The 24,703-nt window shown below is 34.3% G+C and overlaps 1 protein-coding gene across 8 annotated transcripts; it reads right to left on the reverse strand.

Annotated features, from left to right (window-relative positions):
• On the reverse strand, positions 1 to 24,665 carry LOC128861330 (CYFIP-related Rac1 interactor B). Of its 8 annotated transcripts, none has more exons than XM_054099386.1 (5): positions 24,589 to 24,665; positions 21,906 to 22,270; positions 4,804 to 5,067; positions 2,839 to 3,101; positions 1 to 2,776 (listed from the first exon to the last, which is right to left on the reverse strand). In XM_054099386.1, exons 2-5 carry the CDS (start codon positions 22,086 to 22,088, stop codon positions 2,512 to 2,514), a joined length of 975 nt encoding a protein of 324 aa, XP_053955361.1. In that variant the 5' UTR covers positions 22,089 to 22,270; positions 24,589 to 24,665; the 3' UTR covers positions 1 to 2,511. The 8 variants fall into 8 exon arrangements, with proteins under 8 accessions (XP_053955361.1, XP_053955360.1, XP_053955357.1 ...); XM_054099385.1 differs by having other exon boundaries at positions 21,906 to 22,207; positions 24,505 to 24,653; XM_054099382.1 differs by having other exon boundaries at positions 24,505 to 24,653.
• Positions 24,666 to 24,703: the final 38 nt, after the last annotated feature.

The raw sequence follows: 24,703 nt of genomic DNA on the forward strand, positions 1-24,703 counted from the left end.
TTTAATTTTGCATCTTATTTCATTACACCTTCATATTTTTTCTATATAACAAATATTGTTTTTTGGTACAAATAGTATTGATTTTAGCTATCATAATTTAGTTACGTTTCATGTATTTTATAAAAATTAAAATATATATTAAATTTGGATATTCATATTATTTTCACACGGAGTATACATACATATGCACACACGTATGCATGCAGGGACATTTAAGTGTTATCGCGTATTATGTAATACATACATATTTAGTTTTATATACATTAAATTATAAATGCAGTTTATTAATTTGGTAGTTTATATGTGTATGAACTTGTTTCAATTCTATATCAGAAAACCACAAAAACATAATACAGTAGCCGTTCGCTTACATGAATTAATGCAAACATGCCCTGATCACTTCAGTGAATTGCCCATATTATTAGTCGGAGATTGACTTTATATGCGGTAAATTTTATATAATTGTTAACTATTATTTTATCAGATATGTAAATGAAGTACTGAATTTCATTATTGCAGTTGATTTACGGGGAAACGAAATAGGTCAAATTCACGCTAAAATAGTAAAACCAATGTCTATGGAAAGTTTAATTAGATTGTTAATCTTTTTTTTATTTTTTTTTGTTTCATATTATATGATTTTTTCTATTTAGTTTTGTAATGTGTCCTCTGCACTTGCGAATCAGCGGCATATTATTTTTACAATAATATTTTTTTTACGCAGCCAAAAGTGTAAGCTTTTACCTCTGAATTTCACGTTTGATTCCTATGCCTTCATTTTTAACATCCTCCTCGCTAATTGCGCGACACTTTCATATTTTGTGCTCCAAATTTAAAATATTACGTTTAATTTTATTTACTGCCGGGGTAGAACAAGCAAGCTAAATTATAATATTGTCAAGGCTGGTGTCATTATTGTAACAGTCTACAAAAAGTCTCCATGAAGTTTTGGAGGTCGCGTTAACGATACGATAACGTAGACCCGACTGTCTTGCCTTGCAACGAAATTCCCTTTTTCATAATAATAATTACAACAGTAAAGCAGAACACCAACAAAAAACTACACAAAGATCATAGTTGTAATGTAGTTGTGTTCGATGGCAAATTAGCCATCAATCCATATAGAGTGAAACTGAAAATTCTCTCCTAAAGGAAATAAAAAGGCAAAAATTAAGGAGCGGAAAATTACACATCACTTACGAAAACTGCTACATGAAGACACATTTTTACGTTATGAAAATAAATTACCATAAATATAAATACTCTAAATACTTAGGTTCTTCCATTTTGCTGGTTAAAATTTCTACAACACAAAATGAGCATCTCTCTTGCGTCGAACTGTCACTTTGCTCTCTTAGTTTTTGAGTGATGTATAATTTTATGGCGTTAAGTAACACCTAGTTGCATTATACCTAACAATTACAAACTTCTGTGTTAACGAGCACAACTAATGTTCACCAATTTATAATGGATTTATTTCGTATATTTTTGCTGTTCGCTCTTTTAAGTTTTCATATATTATATTTGAGTGTCTATACCACCGGGCGACTATTGTAAATTCATATTTTTAAACTCTCAACCTGATCCGCAATATTCGCAATACTATGCATAGGGCTGTACAACAATGGATGGCTAAAGAAACTAATGAAGGGTACAAGTTCTATACAAACCATTAAGGAATGCTTTTCTTTTAACTTTAAACTAACTGCCATTCCCAATTTGTAATTACTTGTAAAGATAAATAAATTTACAGGTTTTATGTGGTTTTCTTTGCTCTTGCACTTCATAATATTTGAACGACTACAGTAAAATGAAAAATACTTAAAGTTTATCTGATAAGCATTTAATAACTTATATCTAAATAATTAAATTAGTTTCACAATACAATATTTTTCATTCATTAACTAACTTTCATCGCATTCATTTATGATACGTGTACAACTCAAGATTTTGCACCAAATATATGCGGTTCATTTATGGTTCCTTTGCAAAATAGATATGTTGTCTCTGCACCATCCCTACTCTTATATTACTGTTATAAAATATAAAACGTTAACAATAGGACTGACTATGAGCTCATCGCTTTTATCAGGATGTACAATGCAAATTTCTTACTCGAATCAAATTTATTAAAAATTGTGAAAGCATATCAAAAAAGCACACTAAAAGCCATAAGTTCATATTATAAATGTTAAAAAAGCCCAGGCTTTACCCCTTTTCTATAGCTACAGATATTCTTCTGTCCTAATCTTGTGTTTTTCTTGTGGCAATTCTACTTGTCTTCATTAACATTACAGAATTTTAGTTACTTAGAATAAGTTTGTATGTGAATATGTAAAAATGTAAAACCACGATTCCATGCATTTTTCGCTCAATTTGTTATTAAGATTATTGTTTTTCTTTTGCTAGTGATACACATATTCCATGACGGTAGTGACTGTGGTTGAGAAAAGATAATAGCAGTGTTAATGGCGGTTTGCTCCTGCGCTATCGGCGCCACTGCCTTCACTATTATGCTGCTAATAGATTGCGTATATTCTTCGGTGTGTTGTCCTCGTTTAGGTGTTTTGTCGTGTAACGCAACGCATTTAGCAACGGCTCCGCCTTGATGGCTGGTTGCGCCTGGAGCAAGCGTACACAACCTTTAACGTCTACATGTGAGCCACGTGCGAATGCTCCTACCGGATGTACATGATCGTACAAAATAACAAGGCCAACCATTACTCGTAGCACCAGCAGATGTGTTTCCTCTCGCTCGATCTGCTGAAGTAATTTACTATAAAGGACAAAATGGATAATGCAATGAATTGGTGTTGAAATACTTGTGTATGTACATACGGATTTTCAAGCATTCGCAAGCATACTTTGGCCATTGTGCCAAGTGTTTCTGTCGTGTTCTCCACATCGTCAGCATTGTCGTTGACAAATTTGGACGTCGCCTCGCTGAGCACCTTAAGCATGGGTGTAGCATGTGCGTAGAAGAGGGACATACGATTAGCCAATTCCGTGCTAACCAACATGCTATTGGTCTGGTCGATGCGTTGTCGACTAACTATGCGCCGATAGTAGCTGAAATCATTCTGTATCGCAGGTGTCTTCATCTGAAATTGAAGAATAAGGTGGAATATTTGTTTTCCCGTTTTTGTTCATCCATCATCAAAGGAATTCATATTCTCATGATATTAATATAATGAAGGAGGAAAGAGGTGATAGTCTTTTTAAAGAATAAACTCATAGTATGTTATAAACAAGGATCTTGATTTGGAGTCTCAATGGACACCAATAGGTATAAATCACGATGAAAAAAATCAGAAGGTGTGGCCAATATAAGACCGTTAACCGGCTCTCGGCGAATCGGAAAGAATCAGTTGATTGGCTGACGTAACCGGGGTTATTCCAGCGGTTTGCCTGACGGCAGCTCCCTTCGCAATACAAACTACACGAACAAACAAACAAATGGAGGAGAAAACATACATTTTTGTGAAAATTCAGTGAATGGCTTGGTGATATTGGAATTTGTGAGATTTAAACTAAACAAACTAATAACACGAAGTAGCTCGTGTTAAATTGTGAAATCGCCAATTAATATAATGCCTTCAAGTGCAGTTTTTTGTGTTTTTATGCGGAAGAAGCCGTGGCGAGTGTGTATGTGCGCCTATATGTACTTTCTTGTGTTTGGTTGTTTCCATTGGCTTCGCCTACTCTCACTCTTTGTTTGTTTATTCAGCGAATTCGGAAGGCACCTCCTGGTATTCTATTATCCTTGGCCTACGATTATGTTGCTTCGTTGCCGCCTGAACACCGACTGATTGGACGAGTGGCTGCCGAAGGCTAAACCTGGTAATCTATCATTCAAATTAATATTCCAAGTATATCTACAAAACATTTGACCCAAAGGGGACCGAATACGACATATGGATTTCTGCTGGAGGCAACTTCACTATATAAATTATACCCTCTTACTTCAATACATAGAGCCAATTTAAACGATAACTTTTCATCCTGGATTTTTTGCACATTTTCTTTTAATGAAGTCTTTGAAAATCTTCTCACGTTTACATGAAGACTTTTGCGGCTTTGCTTGCATGTTTAGGCGGACAATTTATTTCGGCCATTCGTCCGTTGAGCGCGAGTCCAAAGTGCACTTGAATAAAAATACGAAAATGTGAAAACGCTGAAAGCGAGTTGCCAAAAAACCCCATGAATTTCGCTGACCAATTTCCATTTTTTTTGTGGCAAAGGTTTTGGTGGTACATCTCACTTAACTGGGCCCCTCTAAATTTGATGGCACTCTCCGTTTGGCCAGTTTGGCTCGTTTTAGAGATAACGGTATTTGAAAATTTCTGCTGAGCAGATTAGAGCTCTCATTGGCAAAATTTTAGCAGAATAGCTCTAAAACTGACTGAGTTATTTATTTATTTCTTTAGTCAAGCAACCATAAGCTATTTTTACAATGTTTGGCCTTACATTTGTTTCAAAGTAACAATTGAACTTTAAATTAATAAATAGCAGAAGTGGTAGAAGAAGTATTAGAGAATAGAGTTAAAAGTAGTGATAGAAGTAGGGATTGAGTAAAAGAGTAGAATAGACATAAGTGTAGATATGGTATACATACTCTAAGTGGCAAAAAGGGGGGTACAAGGTGAAAAGTAGAGGATACAAAAATAATTATTTCAGTGACGTCGGTATAAATACGTTTTAGTTAGAAGTAGTCGAATTTTCACTGGCGTAGAATGCTAAGTAGTTTTAGAATTTACTATCTCTATGGTACGAATATTCTCATTTTTTACATACAAAAATTACCTTATATTCATCGAATTTTAAGACAAACTCCAGAATTTCGGCTAGTTGTTTGACCAGTGCTTGTTGCGTCTCCAGATGTTGTGTGGGATTCAGCTTGCCACCAACTAATTGACCCAGCAATTTTGGGACAATCTTTTCCAATTCCAGAGAATGCTCGTAGCATCGTTTCAGCTTCTTCACCAAAGGCAAAACTGCATCCCAAGCTTTTTCCTGACATTTTGGTGAAGGATCAGCAATGGCTTCACGAATTTCTTTACCAGCACCCTAAAAAAGTACTTCAATTACTTATAGCAAAGGTACAATTCAACTTTGAAACATAAAATAGAGTAAAGCCATGTCAAGTGATCCCCGAAAATTTCACTAAGTCACGGATTTTAGGGCAAGATGTCTCGTTGTGTAGTCAAAGTCATGTTAACGCTATTCTATAAATATTTCGCGCAAATTCCAATTTTAGCAATTGTTATTAACAATCAAAGTTTTAAGCAAGATTAAATTGAAAAATTAATTACTCCAAAACTACAATAGATAATGACGTGAAATTTTGCATACCATTCAAGTATTGTCTGTACTATTTTTCAAGTGTTAATAACTCTTTTTTTTGTGACAAATAGATAAATAAATAATAACTTTTTGTACTCAGTTGCATTTTTTCATGTTTTCTTCACGCTGTTAAACAATCGGACTTACGCATAATTGTGCGGAAAACGCTTACCTTCAATAATCTGAAAATAGAATTTTGTACTTTTACTCCATTTCCGAGATATTGACTGTTTTGTAACTTGATGCGCTCGATGGTGGCATTGCTGCCATCGGCTGATCGGTCGCGCGGCGGCTTGAGGGACCGCGCAAACTGAAGCAGCGTACTACTAATTTCATTAAAAAATTATATTGTATTAAAAGTCCGAAAGATTCCAACTATAGCACATTTTTACAATAATATGACAGTTGTATTTACTTTTCTTACTTTTATTTGCTGATAGTATTTTCAAACAAAGAATCGTCTTTTGAAAAAATTCGACTTTGAATTTTTTTTCCAATTTCGTAGGTTGAAACTGGTGATATTGCCGCGTATTTTTTATCGCTACAGCTCCTTTGATGTGGTTTTGATATTTTTTTTCATGAGCATCATGCTCAAGTTGAGAGCAAAAATCAAAATCGATTGTTTTAATATTTTTCACAAAAGCTGAGTATGGATTTTCTGTTTTTTTCTGATTTTTTAATTCTGCATTTTCTGTTCCTTTTCCGGAATTAATGAACAACAACTGCAACAATTTCTTTGAGTTCCTTATCGCATAAATCAGAATACCTTTTTTTTTAATTGGTGGTTCGCCTAGGTCTTACAGAATTTTGTTCACTTTATCGAATTTGAAAGAATGATCAATGTTCTTTATTTCGAAATTTTCATCCTCCGAATCGTCAAAAGAATCTATAAAGCTACCCGACGTCCCATTTTCTGCACTTAGAGTACGACTGAAAAAAGAAACGTGGCGATTTACTCTAGCGGAGTCAGCAATTTTAAATGTTTTATTAACTTTCACATTAAAAATTTAAGTGTTTTTATTCATAAGTTATCGTTATAAATTCATTCAATAGTCCTTTGAGGTTAAAAATAGCAATAAAAGAAAAAAAATTTGGAAAGTATGTAAATATCTAACGAAATGCACATTATACAAGCAAACATCCATTCACTCTGAAAAGAAATAATTTTCAATCGAAATTCAAATCTTGTTTGCAACAGCAGACTACAATAGTTTATTTACAGTATGTGACATATTAATTTCCAATGTGATAATGTCGGCGATAGTAATTAAATAATTACTCGAAGAATATTGAATAAATATTACAGCTCACCTCGTGTTCTGACAATGTTCACCTAGTGCGATCACAGTAGTTTTCGCACCCTGATATAATTCTTTGCGACACATTTTACAAACATATTGACCAATATATTTTTCAAATTTATCATTCCACTTAGATGTCACCAAGAATAAATTGCGTCGGACACAATTATGGCCTTTTTTCATAAACGGATTACAGCATTCGCTCGGTCGAACCATAATTATAATAATATTGAAATATGCAAATATGCTTTGTCACCACTTAAATCGAACTGACACAAAGCAGTGGCGAATTCAGTCAATAGGCAATAAATCCTGTGCGAGCATGTTCAAACGTGCACGCTGCTTCAGTTTGCGCGGTCCCTCAAGCCGCCGCGCGACCGATCAGCCGATGGCAGCAATGCCACCGTCGAGCGCATCAAGTCACAAAACAGTCAATATCTCGGAAATGGAGTAAAAGTACAAAATTCTATTTTCAGATTATTGAAGGTAAGCGTTTTCCGCACAATTATGCGTAAGTCCGATTGTTTAACAGCGTGAAGAAAACATGAAAAAATGCAACTGAGTACAAAAAGTTATTATTTATTTATCTATTTGTCACAAAAAAAAGAGTTATTAACACTTGAAAAATAGTACAGACAATACTTGAATGGTATGCAAAATTTCACGTCATTATCTATTGTAGTTTTGGAGTAATTAATTTTTCAATTTAATCTTGCTTAAAACTTTGATTGTTAATAACAATTGCTAAAATTGGAATTTGCGCGAAATATTTATAGAATAGCGTTAACATGACTTTGACTACACAACGAGACATCTTGCCCTAAAATTTTCGAGGATCACTTGACATGGCTTTACTCAATAGGCATTTGCTTTATAATTTAAAATCAAATAAAAAATATTTAGGTGCTGAAAAAATACCAATCGCAGAAAGAACTTTTTCAATTCTTTTCTTTTTCTTCCTTCCGCATACAAGCTGGTGCCAATTAGTAACATCAAACGTACACTTCCATTACCTTGACATGAGTACGCAACAACTAGGATGACGCGGCTTCTCGAGTAAAATAAAAGAAAACCTCACACACTTTTGAGAAATATTGCTCTATATCCCATGGGAGTACGGATGAGCTGTAAACGCAACCCGTAATTGTGGGCGTAGTTTGTTTGTTTTGAAAAAAGTTATTTTAAAATTACTGAACGGGCTGTTAGGGATGGGATAATTACGACAACTCTTTCGAATTGGCAAAATCTCTTGCTGACAAACAAACTAACTGCAGAGAAACAATGAGATCTAACAGAAAATAATTTCCAAACCAGTTAGAGATAAAAATTAAAAAAAGACAAAACAGTAGTAAGATATTGAAAGGATGTTATGGTAGGGAAGTTGAAAAAAACAAGACGTCTAGTATATCTTAAATGAATATAAAAATGATATGGTGACAATTATAATCAGAAGAAATTATAATGGATCTGGATTTAAAACGCTGCCTATTAGAAATTATAACAAGTATATATCTGCCATCTCGTCTGAAACAAAAACCGATCAGTTATCCCTCTACAATTTTTGTCCACATCATAAAGCTTTTAATTATAAATTATATCAACATTTTAATACATTTTCCAACAAACGTATCCCAATTTATGACTTTTTCTTGTCTGTTATAAAAGGTTTATTGCCTTTTAAGCCTACTTCCGGAAAGGCTATCGGGGAACATATTTTCAAAATACGAAAAGAGAAGAAAGCAGGAAGGATAACGAGAAGACAACGTAAAAATTGCAAAAGATCGATCTGCTGTGCGTTGTGTGCTCTGGAAATCCTGGTTACTGTTTACAGTGTGAAAAAAATTTACCTATAATGAATAAATATCATTTGTTTCCTTTAATAGTTTCATTTAGTTTTTTTTATAGACATGAGGATTTTTGTTTATCTGCTCACTTGTCGATTTAGTTGAATAAGCATTTTACTCGTTTATCGTACCATTTCTGTAATTATTATTAGTATTTCATTGGTTTTTTGCAGAATATTTATTTACATTTATTTTATTTTAATGTCTTCTTGTATTTTGTTAATTTTATTTCACCACGCGTTCATGCGTGGTACGATCATCGTCAATAAAACTCGTCATCAGAGTCGATCACGCCCTGACGCGTAACTTTAAAAAAATAAAAATGCATGCTTGTCCTACAAAATATTAAAATATACACTAAACACAAGTTTAAAGCTGAGAATGGCAAACTATGTTGACATTTATGGTTAGTAAGGTTTGGCAAGTCATCATGAATCGTTTAACGCCAGAACAACGCTTCCAAATTGTGGAAGTTTACTTTGAAAAAATAAATCTGTTCCTACAGAACTAACGGCATCATCGGTCTTTATTTCTCTCGAAATGAGGAAGGAGCTGGCGGGCGCTATCGAGTCATACTAACAGAATTTTGGTTTCCAAAAATAGTGAGCTAAACATCGACGACCCATCGATTTGGTTCCAACAAGACGGCGCAACTTGTCATAGAGCGAGCTTAACAATCGATTTATTACAATATTCACGCCACCATTGACGCCATACGGTCAAATTTATTGGAAAAAGTTGTCAAAAATTGGACTGATCGAATGGATCATGTAACTGGTAGCCGGTAATCATATCCAAAAAATAAATGCCATGAAATTATATGAACCTACTATTTTAGCTTCGAAAAAAATTATTTTTTTGCAAAATTTTCAAAAACTTGTAAATTCAGATAGAAAGTAATATCATAAAAAAGATGTGTGCAAAATTTCAGGGAGATCGGTCAATAACTTTTCGAGTTTATTGTGTACGCCAATTCGAAAGATATAGTTTTGTGAAAAACGCGTCTAAAGTTTGAATACAACGTAACTATGCCTTTCCCAGCGCTCGAACGCAAAGAACAGAGTCGTCACGGTTGACGATCTATAATATAAGAAATACTTAAATTTACGTTCTAAAATTTTTTTGACATATTCTTAAAGGATTATATTAACATTTTATGAAAAAAAAAAAGTTTTTTTCCGAAATTTTACGTGCATCTAAAATTTTTTTGACATATTCTTAAAGGATTATATTAACATTTTATGAAAAAAAAAAGTTTTTTTCCGAAATTTTACGTGCATCTGTCCCCTTAAAAAATCTCATGCATATTATTGTCTATTGACTAATAAACAAATTAAATTATCGTTCCCTAATAATAAATGAAGTAAATTACTTGAAATGGTAAGTTGTAACTTAAGTTGCTAATCTACTTTGCTTATTATTTAGATTACTTAATTAGATTTACTTATGGTAAAGTAAGTTTGTACACTAAAAAATTACTGACATTTACTTTTTATTATAAAATAGTTATTATATACATATGTAGTTTGCTGTTTATTTCGAATCCTATTTCATTTCCTCTATCGACTGACTACGGACGCTACGAAATGGTAATTTGAGTTTTGGCAAGAGAAACAAGTCAATCAGTTGGTCAGTCCGGTAGTTGTGGAACCAGATAAGTTGAGTTCTCGCACAAACAGACATGGTTACTTCTCTAAACGCCGCATATTGCCCAGATCTTTTATTGACCGTTTCAAATTTGGTTTGGTTTTGTTTTGTTGGAACTTTCAAATTCTCTTTAAAGCTTTTTAAATGATTAAATGAATGAGGGTAGTGATAAGAAACCAAATCCTATTTAATCTTAGTTTTTGTAGTCAGTCTGAAATTATGCGATAATGTGAATGTTAAAAAGTATATATAGGGGATTCTGTATGTCTAGCACGATTGCGGAATAGCATGAAATGCAAAAACCCTATACTGAAATATGCAAGACTATCCGCATAGCACGCATTTCATTTCTTTTTTTTAATCTATGGTTTCAGAACCTTACAGACTAGAGGTACATACAAAATTAAGATAATACTTAAAGATAGGACTTAAAAGTAGTTATAAAAAATAAATAAATAATTGGCGCGTACACTTCTTTTAGATGCTAGGCCGATCTCCTCCTCCTATTTGTGGAGTGCGTCTTAGTGCTTTCCACAAATGCAATGGCCTACATTTTTACGCCGCCTCCGAACGGCAGGTGGTTTTTTATGAGGAGGTCTTTCATGGCAGAAATACATTCGGAAGTTTGGTATTGCCTGCCGAGGGGTGACCGCTATTAGAAAACACTTTCTCTTTTAATTGGTGTTTCGTGCCCGGGGTTTGAATTAAGATCTCTATTATGGCCTTTAAAACTTTTTTTTTTGAGAACACGACAAAACACGAAAAAGGGATGTTGGATTTTGCAAATTGACTTTACAGAAAATTGCAGTTTTCACAAAATAAAATTCAATCCATTAAATTTTAACTATGAGCAAGTCATACTGTGTAGCATAGCTCACTGAAATGATAAACTCGTTCACAATTATTAGCAACAAACTAACGAAGATAGTACAGGAAATAACTAAAACGAATGGTATTTCAAAAATGTTTATATTCACTGATGGATGTGTCAGCTAACTCAAAAGCAAATTCATCTTAAGAATTCTAGAGCATCACAAAAGATTGAATTCCAATATATTTCCAAGGTTTTAGAGTTTAAAGAGTCGAAGTTTGCGCTCCTAAAGTTTACGAAAGTTCTGCTATTATTTTTAAATACCGATTTCAAATAAAAAAAACAACTCTAGAGAAAACGATAGAGGCACCTGCTCTCCGATCTACAGATTGGGAAGTGAGCTAATATGAATAAAATTATTACTTAAAAGACGATCTAACTAACTTAGTTAAAAAGTTAATTCCGTTAGAGGCATTAACATTAGTTGGAGTAAGAAACCCATTATCAAGAAAATTAGACCAAACAAGTTTATTGAGGTTGAAATCGGCTAAGATGCGGAATTCACTGCTTTCGTTATTTTCATATAGCTTAATAATATTATTTATATGAGCAGTATATAAAGACTCCAAGCTACTAGGTGTTTTTGTTTTTTATAGTCGTTGGGGTACCCCTCTATTCTCAAGTGGCCTTCTAAAACCGGACTGAGCCTGTTTATTTCCAGCCTCTCTCGCCGCGGGACTACCGTCAAGTATTACTTCGTGGAGAGAGAATGCAATTAGCCCCAATGCTGTGTCTCAGTCTTTCCAAGCGCCTCATCTCTTTCATAGTGTCGACCACCAAGACGCATGTCGCATTCCACTTTTCCTTCGAGCGCAGCATATGTAGCATATGCACGAATGTTTCCGGCGAAAGAGGTTCTCCAAAAGCTCTATGGAGTTTTTCTTTTGATCGGCAACGAATATATGAAGAATATGTTTTCGCTGTAGGGATTATCGTAGTGATTGAACCTGTACAAATATGCTTTGAAGCAGCCATGTCCACTCAATAATTGGGTTAAGTTTTAAATGCGCATGTGGAGCGCACAACCGGTAGGTAGACTGTAGTCCTCGAAAGTATGATATATGAAACGTTTTGTTCGCCCAGATTGGTGCACCATACAAAAGTTGGCTTATCACGACATTAGCCTTAAACTGACGGCGGTTTTGCTTTGGTCCTCGTACGTTTAACATCAGCCGGCGAAGCCACCCGTTCATTCGACCTTTTTTCGTCTCTTTGATGTACTGTACCATCGAATTCTCCTCAGGTATGTGGATACACCAATTTCGTTGTAGCGCGTCTAAAATTATTTCCCAGTTTGCGGAGTTAAGTGCATTTCTGACGTCTAGGGTGATTACAATCAAGCAGTACTCTTTGGTCCCGTTTAGCCAACGGTTACCGCTGATTGTATTCGTTGCAAGCAGGATTCCTGAAGAGACTTCATCTAACGTTGGCTTCCCCTTTCTAAATCTGAATTGATTTTCAGACAGGCCTCCGTTTGCTACGAGATGGAATATAAGATGGGTGTATACAATTTTTTTCAAAAACTCGGAATATACAGAGCCGAGTTGATGAAGTAGAGTTTTACAATTTATAAGATTATTATAATTATTATAATTAAAGAACGACAGGTACTTTTAACAGCGGTACTGTGCTCAAAATGAATGAGCGAGATCGTCATTTCACATACCGTGAGATTGAGGCATCCTTGATCAGTATGACGAGTATCAATGCGTTGTTGTAAAAAAGGTGTGTTCATTTTGGACCACACACAATTTGAAAAACTGCCTGGAAACGCCACTAGACAAAATGATTCGCAAATCGGATCAAACGAATGGAAAAGTGTAAGGCCCAAAATATACATAGCAGCCCTGGTAGCACAAACATACACAGCACAGGTATACATACATCCCTCTAAAATTAGTGAAAACCAAAACTATACATTGGCAAAGTAAAGGATGAATAAATTTAAATGCATAGTCAGTAAGCCGACCAATGTATACCTCAAATTTTTCTAACTGTTTAAAAAGTTTAAAACTTTGATGAACACTTTTTTTACGAAACTTTAGTGCCTGGTTTCACCAATTATTCATAATTATTTTTGAGATTTCTTATTTTTTGAAGTTTTGCAATGTTAGGTTGGGGTGCTTTTTGGTGAGGTTTTTATTGCTAAAATCAATTAAGAAAAACTGAGGCATTCACAAACTTTGGTTTATTTTTCTCCAACAGCTTGCCATAATTTATATTTTATACAATATATTTGTTTTTCACGAATGACAGAGAACGGCAAGAATGTTTGTAAACATTTGTTTTTGATTGCCTTCAACCAATCAGAACCAAGCAAAAAGTCAAATGTGGCGTCATGGTAAAATAAAGGTCAAAGGAAATGCGTAATCGTTTATGCTTCTTTTCAAGGTTTCAAACTTTCAACAAAATTTAAAGTACACCCGGAAAATTTCTAAAAATCCTCACTAAAAAGTTTGAAATTTTTATATAGTTTTTATAAAATTTAAATAAATAGGCGAGAATTTGCAATAGGTCACACTGCTCTTATTGTGAACACAGGTATATGTGCATACAATCTTTATTATTAAAAAAAAGCTTTTGGGCTTCGAGTCCGGGCCAACCGAATGGTGCTTACGCACAAATCCAGTGGACTGTGGCATCCGACTCCCTGTATATGGCACATTACCAGTACACATCTCAAATATAATACTTGGCAAAAAGGTGTCCACATTATTTGCATCGATAATAACCTATCAGGGACTGACTACTAAGTGGCAAGCGACTAATGAATTTGGAGCATAGGGAATATATTTTAAGCTATGGTGAATCTTAATTTTTCCATTATATTTATTTCTATTCCTAGTTTTCAATGAAGTTATACATTCAAAACTGGCAAAAACACTTAACATAATGACATTTCATTTCATTTCATTTATTGCCCAAAATCATTTTAACATAGGAGTTTACAAAGTTATGATAAAATTAGATTATTTAGCATTATCCTAACATACATTTGTATTTATCTAGGAGTTTAAAACTTATTTTTCTTTTGATTATACAATAGGTTATCATTATTATTTGGAATGTCTTTGGCATAATTTTAAAACTTATTTATATTCTCCCAAAAAGGGCTTAAAAAGGAGATAACGTATATTAAACTTCTATAATTTATTTGGCTATAAATTGATCAATGTTATAAACTAGGTTATCATTATTATTTGGAATGTCTTTGGCATAATTTTAAAACTTATTTATATTCTCCCAAAAAGGGCTTAAAAAGGAGATAACGTATATTAAACTTCTATAATTTATTTGGCTATAAATTGATCAATGTTATAAACTAAATTTTCAACGTTGAAGTTGTAAGTATTGTACCGCCTAATAATAATGACATAGTTATATGTAGGTGCATATGTACTATATGTGTATCTTAAGACATGACATTTGAAAAAAATTGTCGTCGCATGGCAAAATTTATATTAACTACAAGCTTCTCACCCCGACCCCTCTCAATTTCTCTTACGCGTATTTTGAGCTAAATGGGGACAAATTTTTACTTGTTGCGACTTAGTATTTAATATATGTACGTATGCATGTAAACAGCAACCAAATTTTAAAATCATGATTGACTGAAATTACACAATGACCACCGGATGTGGTCATTCATATTAGGGAAAGGCACTCGAGCGAAGCAAGTGTCAATTGTAAACGGTACTCGTGCTCGATAGAATTGGAATTCATTTCACCATATTTACCGCACTAAATATTCGGAAACCAACAGACACGCAAACGAAAACTTGGACACTGCCGACATGGCCAAACAGAAAAGAAACAAGCAGCAAGTTGGAAAATCTTAAATACTGACCAAATTTAGATAAAAATTACTTATTACTTGTGTGTCGCACAGTTTTTTATTTATTATTTCTGTACGCTGTTTATATACCTCATACATATGTACATACCTTCTGCTCAAATATGAACGAGACGTTATCAATAAAACGGTCCGCGGATGACATATGGCAAAAATAATTTTTTTGTTTTTTTGGTAGGACTGTTATAAGCTTATATGGCAAATTTCAGCGTGATATGTCACATAGTTTGTTTTCTGTGCTACTATAAACAAGTCAAACTGGAGTGTGTTCTTCGAATTTAACGATGGAAATTCAAGTTGAACAAAGAATTTGTTTGAAATTTTGTTATTCCAACAAAATTTCGGCTTCAGACGCCTTAAAAATGTTGCAAACAACCTATGGGTACTCTGCTCTATCGCGTGCACGTGTTTTCCAGTGGTACAAATCGTTCAAAGAGGGCCGTACATCGGTTGAAAACTTGCCTCATGAACGTCGTCCAGCAACATCAGTAAACGACGAAAACATCGGAAAAGTAAAGGAAATTGTGCTTGAAAACCGCACAAATCGCAAAATCGGTTAACGCTGAATATTATTTAGACGTTTTAAAGCGTTTGCGCGAGAACATTCGTCTTAAAAGGAAGGAATTGTGGGACAACAAGTCATGGTTCTTGCATCACGATAATGCACCAGCTCACACATCACGTCTTGTTCGCGATTATTTGAACAAAAATAATGTTAATATCGTTCCGCAAGCACCGTATTCGCCTGATATGGCTCCGTGTATGTGACTTTTTCCTGTTTCCCAAGCTCAAGTTGCCGCTCCGTGGAAAACATTTTGAGACAATTGAAGTCATAAAAGAGAATTCGAAGAACACACTCGAGCTTGACTTGTTTACAGTAGCACAGAAAACAAACTATGTGACATATCACGCTGAAATTTGCCATGTAAGCTTATAACAGTCCTACCAAAAAAACAAAAAAATTATTTTTGCCATATGTCATCCGCGGACCGTTTTATTGATAACGTCTCGTTCATATTTGAGCAGAAGGTATGTATTGTATGTATATATATATATTTACTGTGGCTTGCAATACTGATCACTTTTTTTACCTTTTAAAGGACGTGTCCAATTTTTCGGTTTTCGGCCGTTGTCTTCTTATAGCAATAATGATTTTAAGATGATCATTTCAAGTTCAGCGAATTTTCCATACCTTGTTTGCGTTTACAGCCGCGTTGCATTTCTAAAATCGCGTGTTTTTTAGGAGCTTGCTTCCTCCAGATAATTTCATGTCATTCATTTTTTCAATATGGCATGCGGCATATGTCCGCTGCGGCTAAAATTTACATAGTTCATTCGATCAGTCCAATTTTTTACTAGTTTTTCCAATTACTCTGGCCTTGACCCCATTTAGACTGAATATTGTAATAAGTCGATTGTCGGAACCAAATGTCGTCGATGCTTAATTTTTAGAAACAAGAACTCAGTAAGCATAGCTCTATAGCGATCGCCCTTCGTCGTAACGGCAGCTCCTTCCTCATTTCCAAAAAAAAGACCGTTCGTATGAACCAGTGCTTTATGAACTTCGGGAACAGATTTATTTTTTCCACAATTTGGAAGAGTTATTAGGCGTTAAACGATTCATGAGACTTGCCAAACCTTACTGCACAGAAATGTCAATACAGTTTACCATTCTCAGCTACCAAACCATAGTTCACCCGATATTTCCACTTTTTTTATAAGAAATTTTAATACCCCTTATTATAGATTTTAACTTATATGCTAGAAAAAAATTCATTTCTTAATATCCTGAATTTTTCTGGAACAGCACGTCTTCGATGGCACAAGCCTGCATTTGTGCCTGTTGTTGGATATTGGCAAGTAGTTTTTCATAGAATTGTTGCGTTAGAATTTTGAGAAAATGGGGAATGGAACTCTATAAATCAGCGTTTTGGGGATTTTTGAAAATTCTACGGGCTGAAACTGATGAGCTGAGTACTTTGCGGAGTGCTTAACTCAAAACTAACTGCAGTTTACCATTAGGAAGCATTATTTCAAACAACAAGTCAGATTAGCTCTCGGATTGAATTTTTGACAGACTGTGATTATAACGATAGTCAAAACTGATTACTTCTATTTCTCACTGTAAAAGCTTTTATTTGAATGTAAGTACGCATATATAAAACAAGGCATGTGAAATAATTTAAAATCAAAATGCTCTCAACTTGTCTGGCACACGAGTTTTGCTAAAATAATACGGGGGTTAAGTTACAAGTTTTGAGATATACAAATAAAATAGAATATTTATACGAGTAATCGAAAGTGGATTGCGGCCGGCGTAGCTGAATGGGTTGGTTTTTCTAATAACGGCCGCTCCTCGACAGATAATGGCAGGCCTTCGAGTGCACACCTGCCATGAAAAAGCTCTTCATAAAAAAAAAACTCCGGTTCAGAGGCGGCATAAAATTTGACGGCCCTCCACGACCCATCACGTACCCATGCTATTTTTAATGTATAGCCAGTCAATCTCATGAAGCATCAAATAACGCTCGTATGACAAAACGTTCTGAGTGCGATTGTATTCTAAACGCCAAAATTTTCATACTTACATATTCGCGTACTTAAAATATTCACATTGCTGTTGCCATTTCTTAAAACTGAAATAGCAACTACGCATGACAAGCACACTACTGAAGTACTAAAATATTTAAGTGCTTGCCTTTTCTCTACTTTGGTAGGTAAGTGAAAATTAACTCGCGATGTACACTGGTCTCAAATTTACAATTCTTCGAATTGATTTGCACAGCGTACAGGGTCGGACAAAACGAAACCACGAGGTCTGCGTTGTAAACGATACTTAAAAAACTTTGAGCTTTTTAACACTTTCATTTGGTTTATTACATTAAAAAAATAATTTAAAATAAACATATATCAGCATTTTAATAAGACCGTAATTTACAAAAACTTGAGACAAGGTGTAAAGAAAACCTCGATTTTAATCACGGTTGCTATAGGAAAATGTAATTTTATTCCACAAACAAAAATTCAAATCGACCATCCATTCATAACGAATTTCGAACAGCTAGCCAAACTATAGTTATTTGGCCCATGGAGAGAGCAAACAGTTTTATTATTAACTGTTTAAAAGTGGGATTTTCACTACATATATTCCACTATAAAAGTATTAGTTGGAGCACCTTACGAGGCGTAAGAAGGATGATGACGTATGGAAGGATGAATACATGCTGGTTGATTAGTATTTAAGGGGACAGATATATGTAAATGGCCATATTTTCCCTGATTTTCATTAAAAGTATTTAAAATGAGGAAGTCAATATATTTTTTTCAAAATTGGCATACAGTTTAATTATACATTAAAATAATATAAAATTTCTTTTTTTATTTTAATAATTTAAAATGGCGGATGTACACTCAATTCTTCCAGGAAGGTCGCAGTGGGGCTTCTCAATTGGCGGGCATTGTAGCATCGGCGTCAGTGACCTGAATACAAAAAACCAACAATTTTTTTGTTTATTAAAGTCATAATTTCTAAATGAATTATAAACACAAAACTATACCTCTCCCAGCGCTCGAACGCAAAGAATAGAGACGTCACGGTTGACTATCCATAATATAAGAAATACTTTAACGTTCTAAAATTTTTTGCCACATTCTTAAATGATGATATTAACATTTTATGAAAAAAAAAAAATTTTTTTTCTAATTTTTACAGGTATCTGTTCCCTTAAATGTGCTCTGCCTAATCCATAAGGGTTATTCTGCAATCTGTGCCAAGTACCAGAGAATTAGTCTTCTAAATATCACGTTTAAGGTTCTAACGAGCGTTGTTTGCGAAAAACTGAAGCCGACCAGCAACCAACTGATTAGACCTTATCAGTGCGGCTATGGGCCTGATAGATCCATGAAGACCCAAGGAGAATCGACACACACCGTCTTTTCGTCGATTTTAAAGCCGCATTCGTCAGCACGCAAATGAGTTGCCTATATTTTGCGATGCCTGAATTTGGTTTCCCGCAAAACTAAATCGCTCAAGCACCATCTAAAGGGTTTTCCAATAACAGATGTTATTTTTGATTTAACACCTTGTGACTTTTTCTTTGGGGCCACGTGAAAGAGAAGGTCTACGCAAACAGCCCATGGTCGATTCAAGACCTCAAAGATGGAATTCGTGAGGCTATCGAGGACATAGGGCAGCCACTTTGCAATTCGGTTATGGAAATTTTCATGAAAAGGATATTGTCCTGTAAGCGTGGTCGTGATGGTCATTTGCCAGATATTATTTTCCACTATTAACGGCATACCTTCCTCTTTATAATGAAATAAACATCCGATCATTTATATTAAAATTATATTTCTATTAAAAAATAGCATTTTTCTTTGAATATCAAACATCCACCTCTTATTGGAAAACCTTTTATTATAAGGGCGTACAATTGCTGGTTTACTCTGGTATTGACATCATGTGGAGAACGATTTGGCTTCACTTGGTGTGTCCAACTGGCGCTGGTTAGCATGACTTTAGAAATAACTGGCGCGCTTTGTAATGAAGGTAATTTTATAGACTTTAAAGTGACTTAACATCAAAGAGCGGTTTGAACTAAATGCATAATATCAAAAATATAAATGCGCCATTAAGATTATATGCGTGAATAAATGAAAATGAGGTTTGCATGGCGTAGCCTCCTAATTTGGTGCCAGCCCTCGTATCTTAGCCTTAGCTCCTCACTTCTAAACTTTGCCTTGATGGTGTTTTATCTCAAAGGAAGAAAGGGTTCGGGTCTTATTAAAAACGCGGCCGTAGCCTCTCCAGGTGATATATCCACTACTTTGTTCCGAGTTAAACCCCTGTGTCCTGGGACCTATATGGACCCGATGCGATTGTGCATATTAAATACGTAAGAGATGACGACAATTATAACAAATATGTTCGTTTGTCACCTGAGAAATGAAATCATTCTTAAACGGTGGGTAAACTTTTGTGGCCAACGAGTTGTTTGCTTTCCTTTTCATTTCTGCTATATTTATTTAGGGTGTTTTCTTTTCCACAACTGTTGCACTTTATTTAACTCTTCATTTCAAGTAATGTAGATTTTATTTAATAATAGACATATTTTGTTCCCTAATTTGCCATACAAAGCCAGAAATCGGTTTAATTACTTTGCTTATGTTTAAACGCGCATCTGCGTTTAATTCATCCGCTTTGAAAATTAAAAAAAAAAAAAAAAACTTAATTTTCAAAATGAATCTTCACTTCTGGCAACACCGTACCTAAGAAATTAACCCCGGAACCCCCGATCATATTTCTGCCGTCATAAAGCCCAACCACCTAAAGTCTAGGTGTAATAATCAAATCGTTTGATTGTTTCAATATTTTATTTCGAACGTATGTAACTAGTTTTTGTTTCTAACTATATTATTTAAAATATACTTCTGAGTTGGTTCGGGAGGACGTGGCAAAAGGATGATACGTGCGAAAGAGATAGCAAGTTTTCTTCGGAGTACACGTAGAACGACATAGATTAAGCTTTTAAAAAGAATGATAGAATACGCAGTGGTTCAGATGTATTAAGAATAGGATTTTTATTTTTTATTTTAAATGTTGTCAGCAAACGCAAATATTGGAAAGTTAGATAATTATAACAAAAACCTGCATCGAAACGAGATTCTGTACTCACAGAAGAATTTTGTTTATTTTTGAGACATTTACTCGATCAAGTTTAGTTTATTTATTATTAAGGTAAACTGAGGGCCACGAGTGTGTTTTATTATTAATATTTGTAATATTTGAATTATTTTCGTTTGTAATTGTGGTGAATGCCGCTCATGTAGATACACAACACAAAACATTTGCAAACACCCTCAAAGTTCTGATATAAACCCATAAAAATCTTTGGAGCTACTTCGAGGGTAAAGTGCGGGAACACAAAATTTTATCAAAAAGTAACCTTATAGCCTAGACAGTAGTGGCGTTAAACGGGTGGTGGATGGCAGCATTGCCGAAAAATAACAGTTAACCAATAGAGGAAAAATAATCAAACTTTTAAAGAGAAGGCCAAGAAAGACTGGATGCAAAGCAAGTTTGCACTAAAACGTTGGAAATACATTAACTGCTATGATATGTCCAAGCAGTTTGAGAAACTACAATTTAAGTTTTTTTTATAATAGTTATTTTTATTTTTTAGCATCAGTGCGGTCCATCTTTTACTGACAAAATTATCCAATAAACAAATAAATTGTTCACTAATCACCGTAACAACCGTCAGTCACACTAAAACTTTCAGAATTAATTGTGCCGGTAATCCCGATTAACGCTATCGATTGTATAGGCTATTCATCATCATTGTTTCCGTGAATCTCTAGCGGGACTTAGGGCACCAACAACCCCTACGCGCCATCTCATCCGATTACTATTATTCGGCTATTCCTATCCAAGAATGGGGGATAGAACCTCTGACAAGACGCTTGGATGCTGCTTCCAAAAATAAAGTTATCATTCGAAATATAAAAAAGCTTGAACATATTCATACACCAACAATCAAAAGCAATATACTTTTGTGAGGAGTTAATTCTGATTTCGTTGAATTATTTATGTAGTATTAACCTTTCATTTTAATAACTTGTAAAGTAATGTATAAAGAAATAAAGAAGTAAAAAAAATAGATTTACTTAATCCCCTCGCATGCAAAATACTTATGTGACCCACTTATGTATTCTGTACACCGTAGACTTTTAGGGTTAAATGCATAACTTGTTTGTATCCATTCTAGCTAGGGCAATCGACTGAGACTATCAATGCGTGCCAGCTGACGTCATTCGTTTTCCGAAGCCCATTATGTTGTTTAATTAAATATTTTCTGATTAATCGCTATTCTGCATGGAGCGAGAGAATTGATGACTCCACTCAGCTATATGTGCATACACAGTTGTATGTGTGTGCATAAGAGTATATGACATACATATGTATGTATGTATTTCCAAACATAGGTTCTAATCAAGGGATTACATTTACGAATAAATATTGAGTGTATACATGTTTGCAAGCTTACCTTATACACTTGAATTTCCTCCAGTACGATCTCTGATTCCTTCAGAACACGCTCCACTTCGTCGAATATCTCACGCTCAGTATCTGTCGGCGCCGCGTTTTCAAAGTCTAAAAACACATCGTAGGATTTAGCTGCGCAACAGTTTGAATCATCGCGTGCCAATAAACTCAATAACTTTCCCATTTTTCGTTGAGAATTAACTGCTACGACTTTTTTCTGTATCGAAGCAGATACTTCTGTTACCGTTTTCCGTTTACCGTTTTTTTCTTTTGTTTTATTCTAATTCACTTATTTCTCTAATACTGCGTAATAAAATTTTATTTTATTCATTTATTTTTGGGTTTATCTGCTTAGGTTCCACTCCGCTGCATAAAATAGAATATTCACAAATTCAACGTTTAATCATTAGAAGAAATACATACATATATGTGTGTATATATGTAATTACTCGAATCATATACATTTAAGCAAGCATAACTGTATGAAAGTATTTAATGGTTTGTGTAATCGACGTTGAAAGTAGAAAATTTAGTACGAAATAATATTATAGCAGGGGCACATAGTCGAAATTTCTATCGATGAAAAAATATCTCAGAACAAGATGTTTATTTGTTTTGTTTGATAGTGTTTAAGTTTATAAGAAAAACAATTATCAACGAAAAATACAGTACTCCATATTTTATAGAAATTATCATGAGTGAAAAGAAACATTTTGATTTTGATTAAAAATTGCAGTAGGCGGCGAATTACTTCAAAAATAAATATTAAAACAATCAATTCATTATACTATATAACACGAAATTAATCTTAAATAATTAATATTTCGTCAAATGACCCTTGTTGGCGAGTACTACTGCGCACCGCACCTACGATACATAGAGTCCATGAAACGCCTACACCTCTCGACGGGCATGACCGTTCACGCTTTTCTTATTGTCTTCCAGAGCTCTGCGATTCGCTTTGCAACTTCTTTGACAAGTGCCCAAAATTTTTATATGGGACTAAGGTCCGGTGCCTGACTCGGTTAGCTCATGACCTCAACCCCTTTAAAACGAACCAATTCCTTGCCAACTTGTTGGTCTGCTTTGAGTCGCTGTCTTGCATATACACCCATTTCAGAGGCATCTTTCACTCCCTATATTATTATCTCCTTTATCTCAGGGTACAACTTGGCATCCATAAACGATTCGGGCATAATTTAAAAAATCAATGGAATTTTGTAATCTCTTGAAACTTGCACTTTGTCATACTAAAATTCAATGGGTTATAAAACTACATACCCAAAAAGATCCTTCTTATAAAGCTGAAAGTTTTCATGAAATAAAAAAAATTACAAAGTTTGGAACTTAGCGTTATATAGTTTTTGTTTTAGTATGAACAATGTTTTTATTATTAAAAAAAAAAAATAGTTGAATAATTTTGCAACGGAGTGTAATTGAGAAGAAATCGTTTTCGTACAAATTAATATCAGTTAGGGAGAGTATTTGACTGGCATATGTATGTGAATTTAATACAATGGAATTAAAGCCATAACTATAATATTTAGTCAATGATAATAACTTGTATTATTTGGGTAAAGGTGTAGCTTATGCAAAAAATTACATCTAAGGCATCTTCCAAGCATTGTTAGCGATGATCCCATAGGTGGTTATTCTTTCCACACTTTACCGTATGAGCATTTGCACATAAAATATCCTAATGTTTCCCGATTATTTTCTTGTTAGGCGGGATGTCCTCCTCTACACATACATAATGTATCTGCCGTATGAGCAAAGGCATAGGAGAAGAAAACAGAAAATACAACGAAACTGAATAAAAAGAAAATGGAATGAATTACGTGGGGGGCGCAATATCTTTTATATAGAATTATTACGAATGTACTGTCATGTCTTCATATATAGAATGCACATTTATCTACCTATGTATGTAGGAAGACCCAGGCTTAAATGTGATGGCTCAAACTTTTTATCTACAATCTTTTACGCCTCATGTTAAAAATGTATTTTATTATAAATACACATAAGTCTACACATGTAAAGGGAATTGCGAGTTATAGCTGCCAGCTTGCTGTCATCCCGGATGAATCACACACAACGAAACGTACAATATTATCAAGGTAGAGACATACTGTAAGCCACTTCTTCCATCTGAATGATTTGAATTAATTTATAGTCACCGTTTTTATTTTTAATTCAATAGTTCTCGTCAAGATATCGTCACTTAAATATTTTCCCACTTCAATGCACTTTTATCTTTTGCACGTTTTTCGCTTTGATTTTTCCGTAGTTTATTCCCTATTTTCTTTTCCCTTGCTATTCCCCTACAGGAGGGAATGGACAACAAATAGAAATTCTGGTGATTAATATCGTTTCATTACTTAATTTCGCTTTCCAACTTGAATTTATAGCATTGCTGCAATTTTGCAATTTTTCCGTGGTATCGTAAACAATTTCATTCCCTCTGGGTCTCTTTATCAATACATCACACCACTACTCTTTTCCCTTCTTTACATTCCCTTTGTTGCACATTGATTAAAACTCGTTATCTTGCATTGTGCCAATGATAGAATACATTCTCTACATAGTGGCATTGTGCATACTTATGTCATATACACATATTTTATATCCGCATTCACTTTTGTATTTCTGTATATTTTTCAGAACAGATCATGCAAAATTCTAACCGCTCATAAAATAATATTCAATTAATCAACCCAGTCGGTCCGCCGCAAAAAATTAACTAATGAAATGCGCCGAATTCGAACATACGAAATTTACCAGGGTTGTATGCTAACGCGT

The sequence above is a fragment of the Anastrepha ludens genome, chromosome 4, assembly GCF_028408465.1.
Source record: "Anastrepha ludens isolate Willacy chromosome 4, idAnaLude1.1, whole genome shotgun sequence".
Taxonomy (NCBI): Eukaryota; Metazoa; Arthropoda; class Insecta; order Diptera; family Tephritidae; genus Anastrepha; species Anastrepha ludens.

What these genes read in the sequence shown, in the direction of transcription:
- LOC128861330 (XM_054099386.1), bottom strand. Translation starts at nt 22,088, where the DNA reads ATGGGAAAGTTATTGAGTTTATTGGCACGCGATGATTCAAACTGTTGC. An exon ending in AGGAAATTCAAGTGTATAAG is followed by an intron (nt 5,068 to 21,905) that starts GTAAGCTTGCAA and finishes GTACTTTTTTAG; the next exon opens with GGTGCTGGTAAAGAAATTCG. An exon ending in TAAAATTCGATGAATATAAG is followed by an intron (nt 3,102 to 4,803) that starts GTAATTTTTGTA and finishes CTTCAATTTCAG; the next exon opens with ATGAAGACACCTGCGATACA.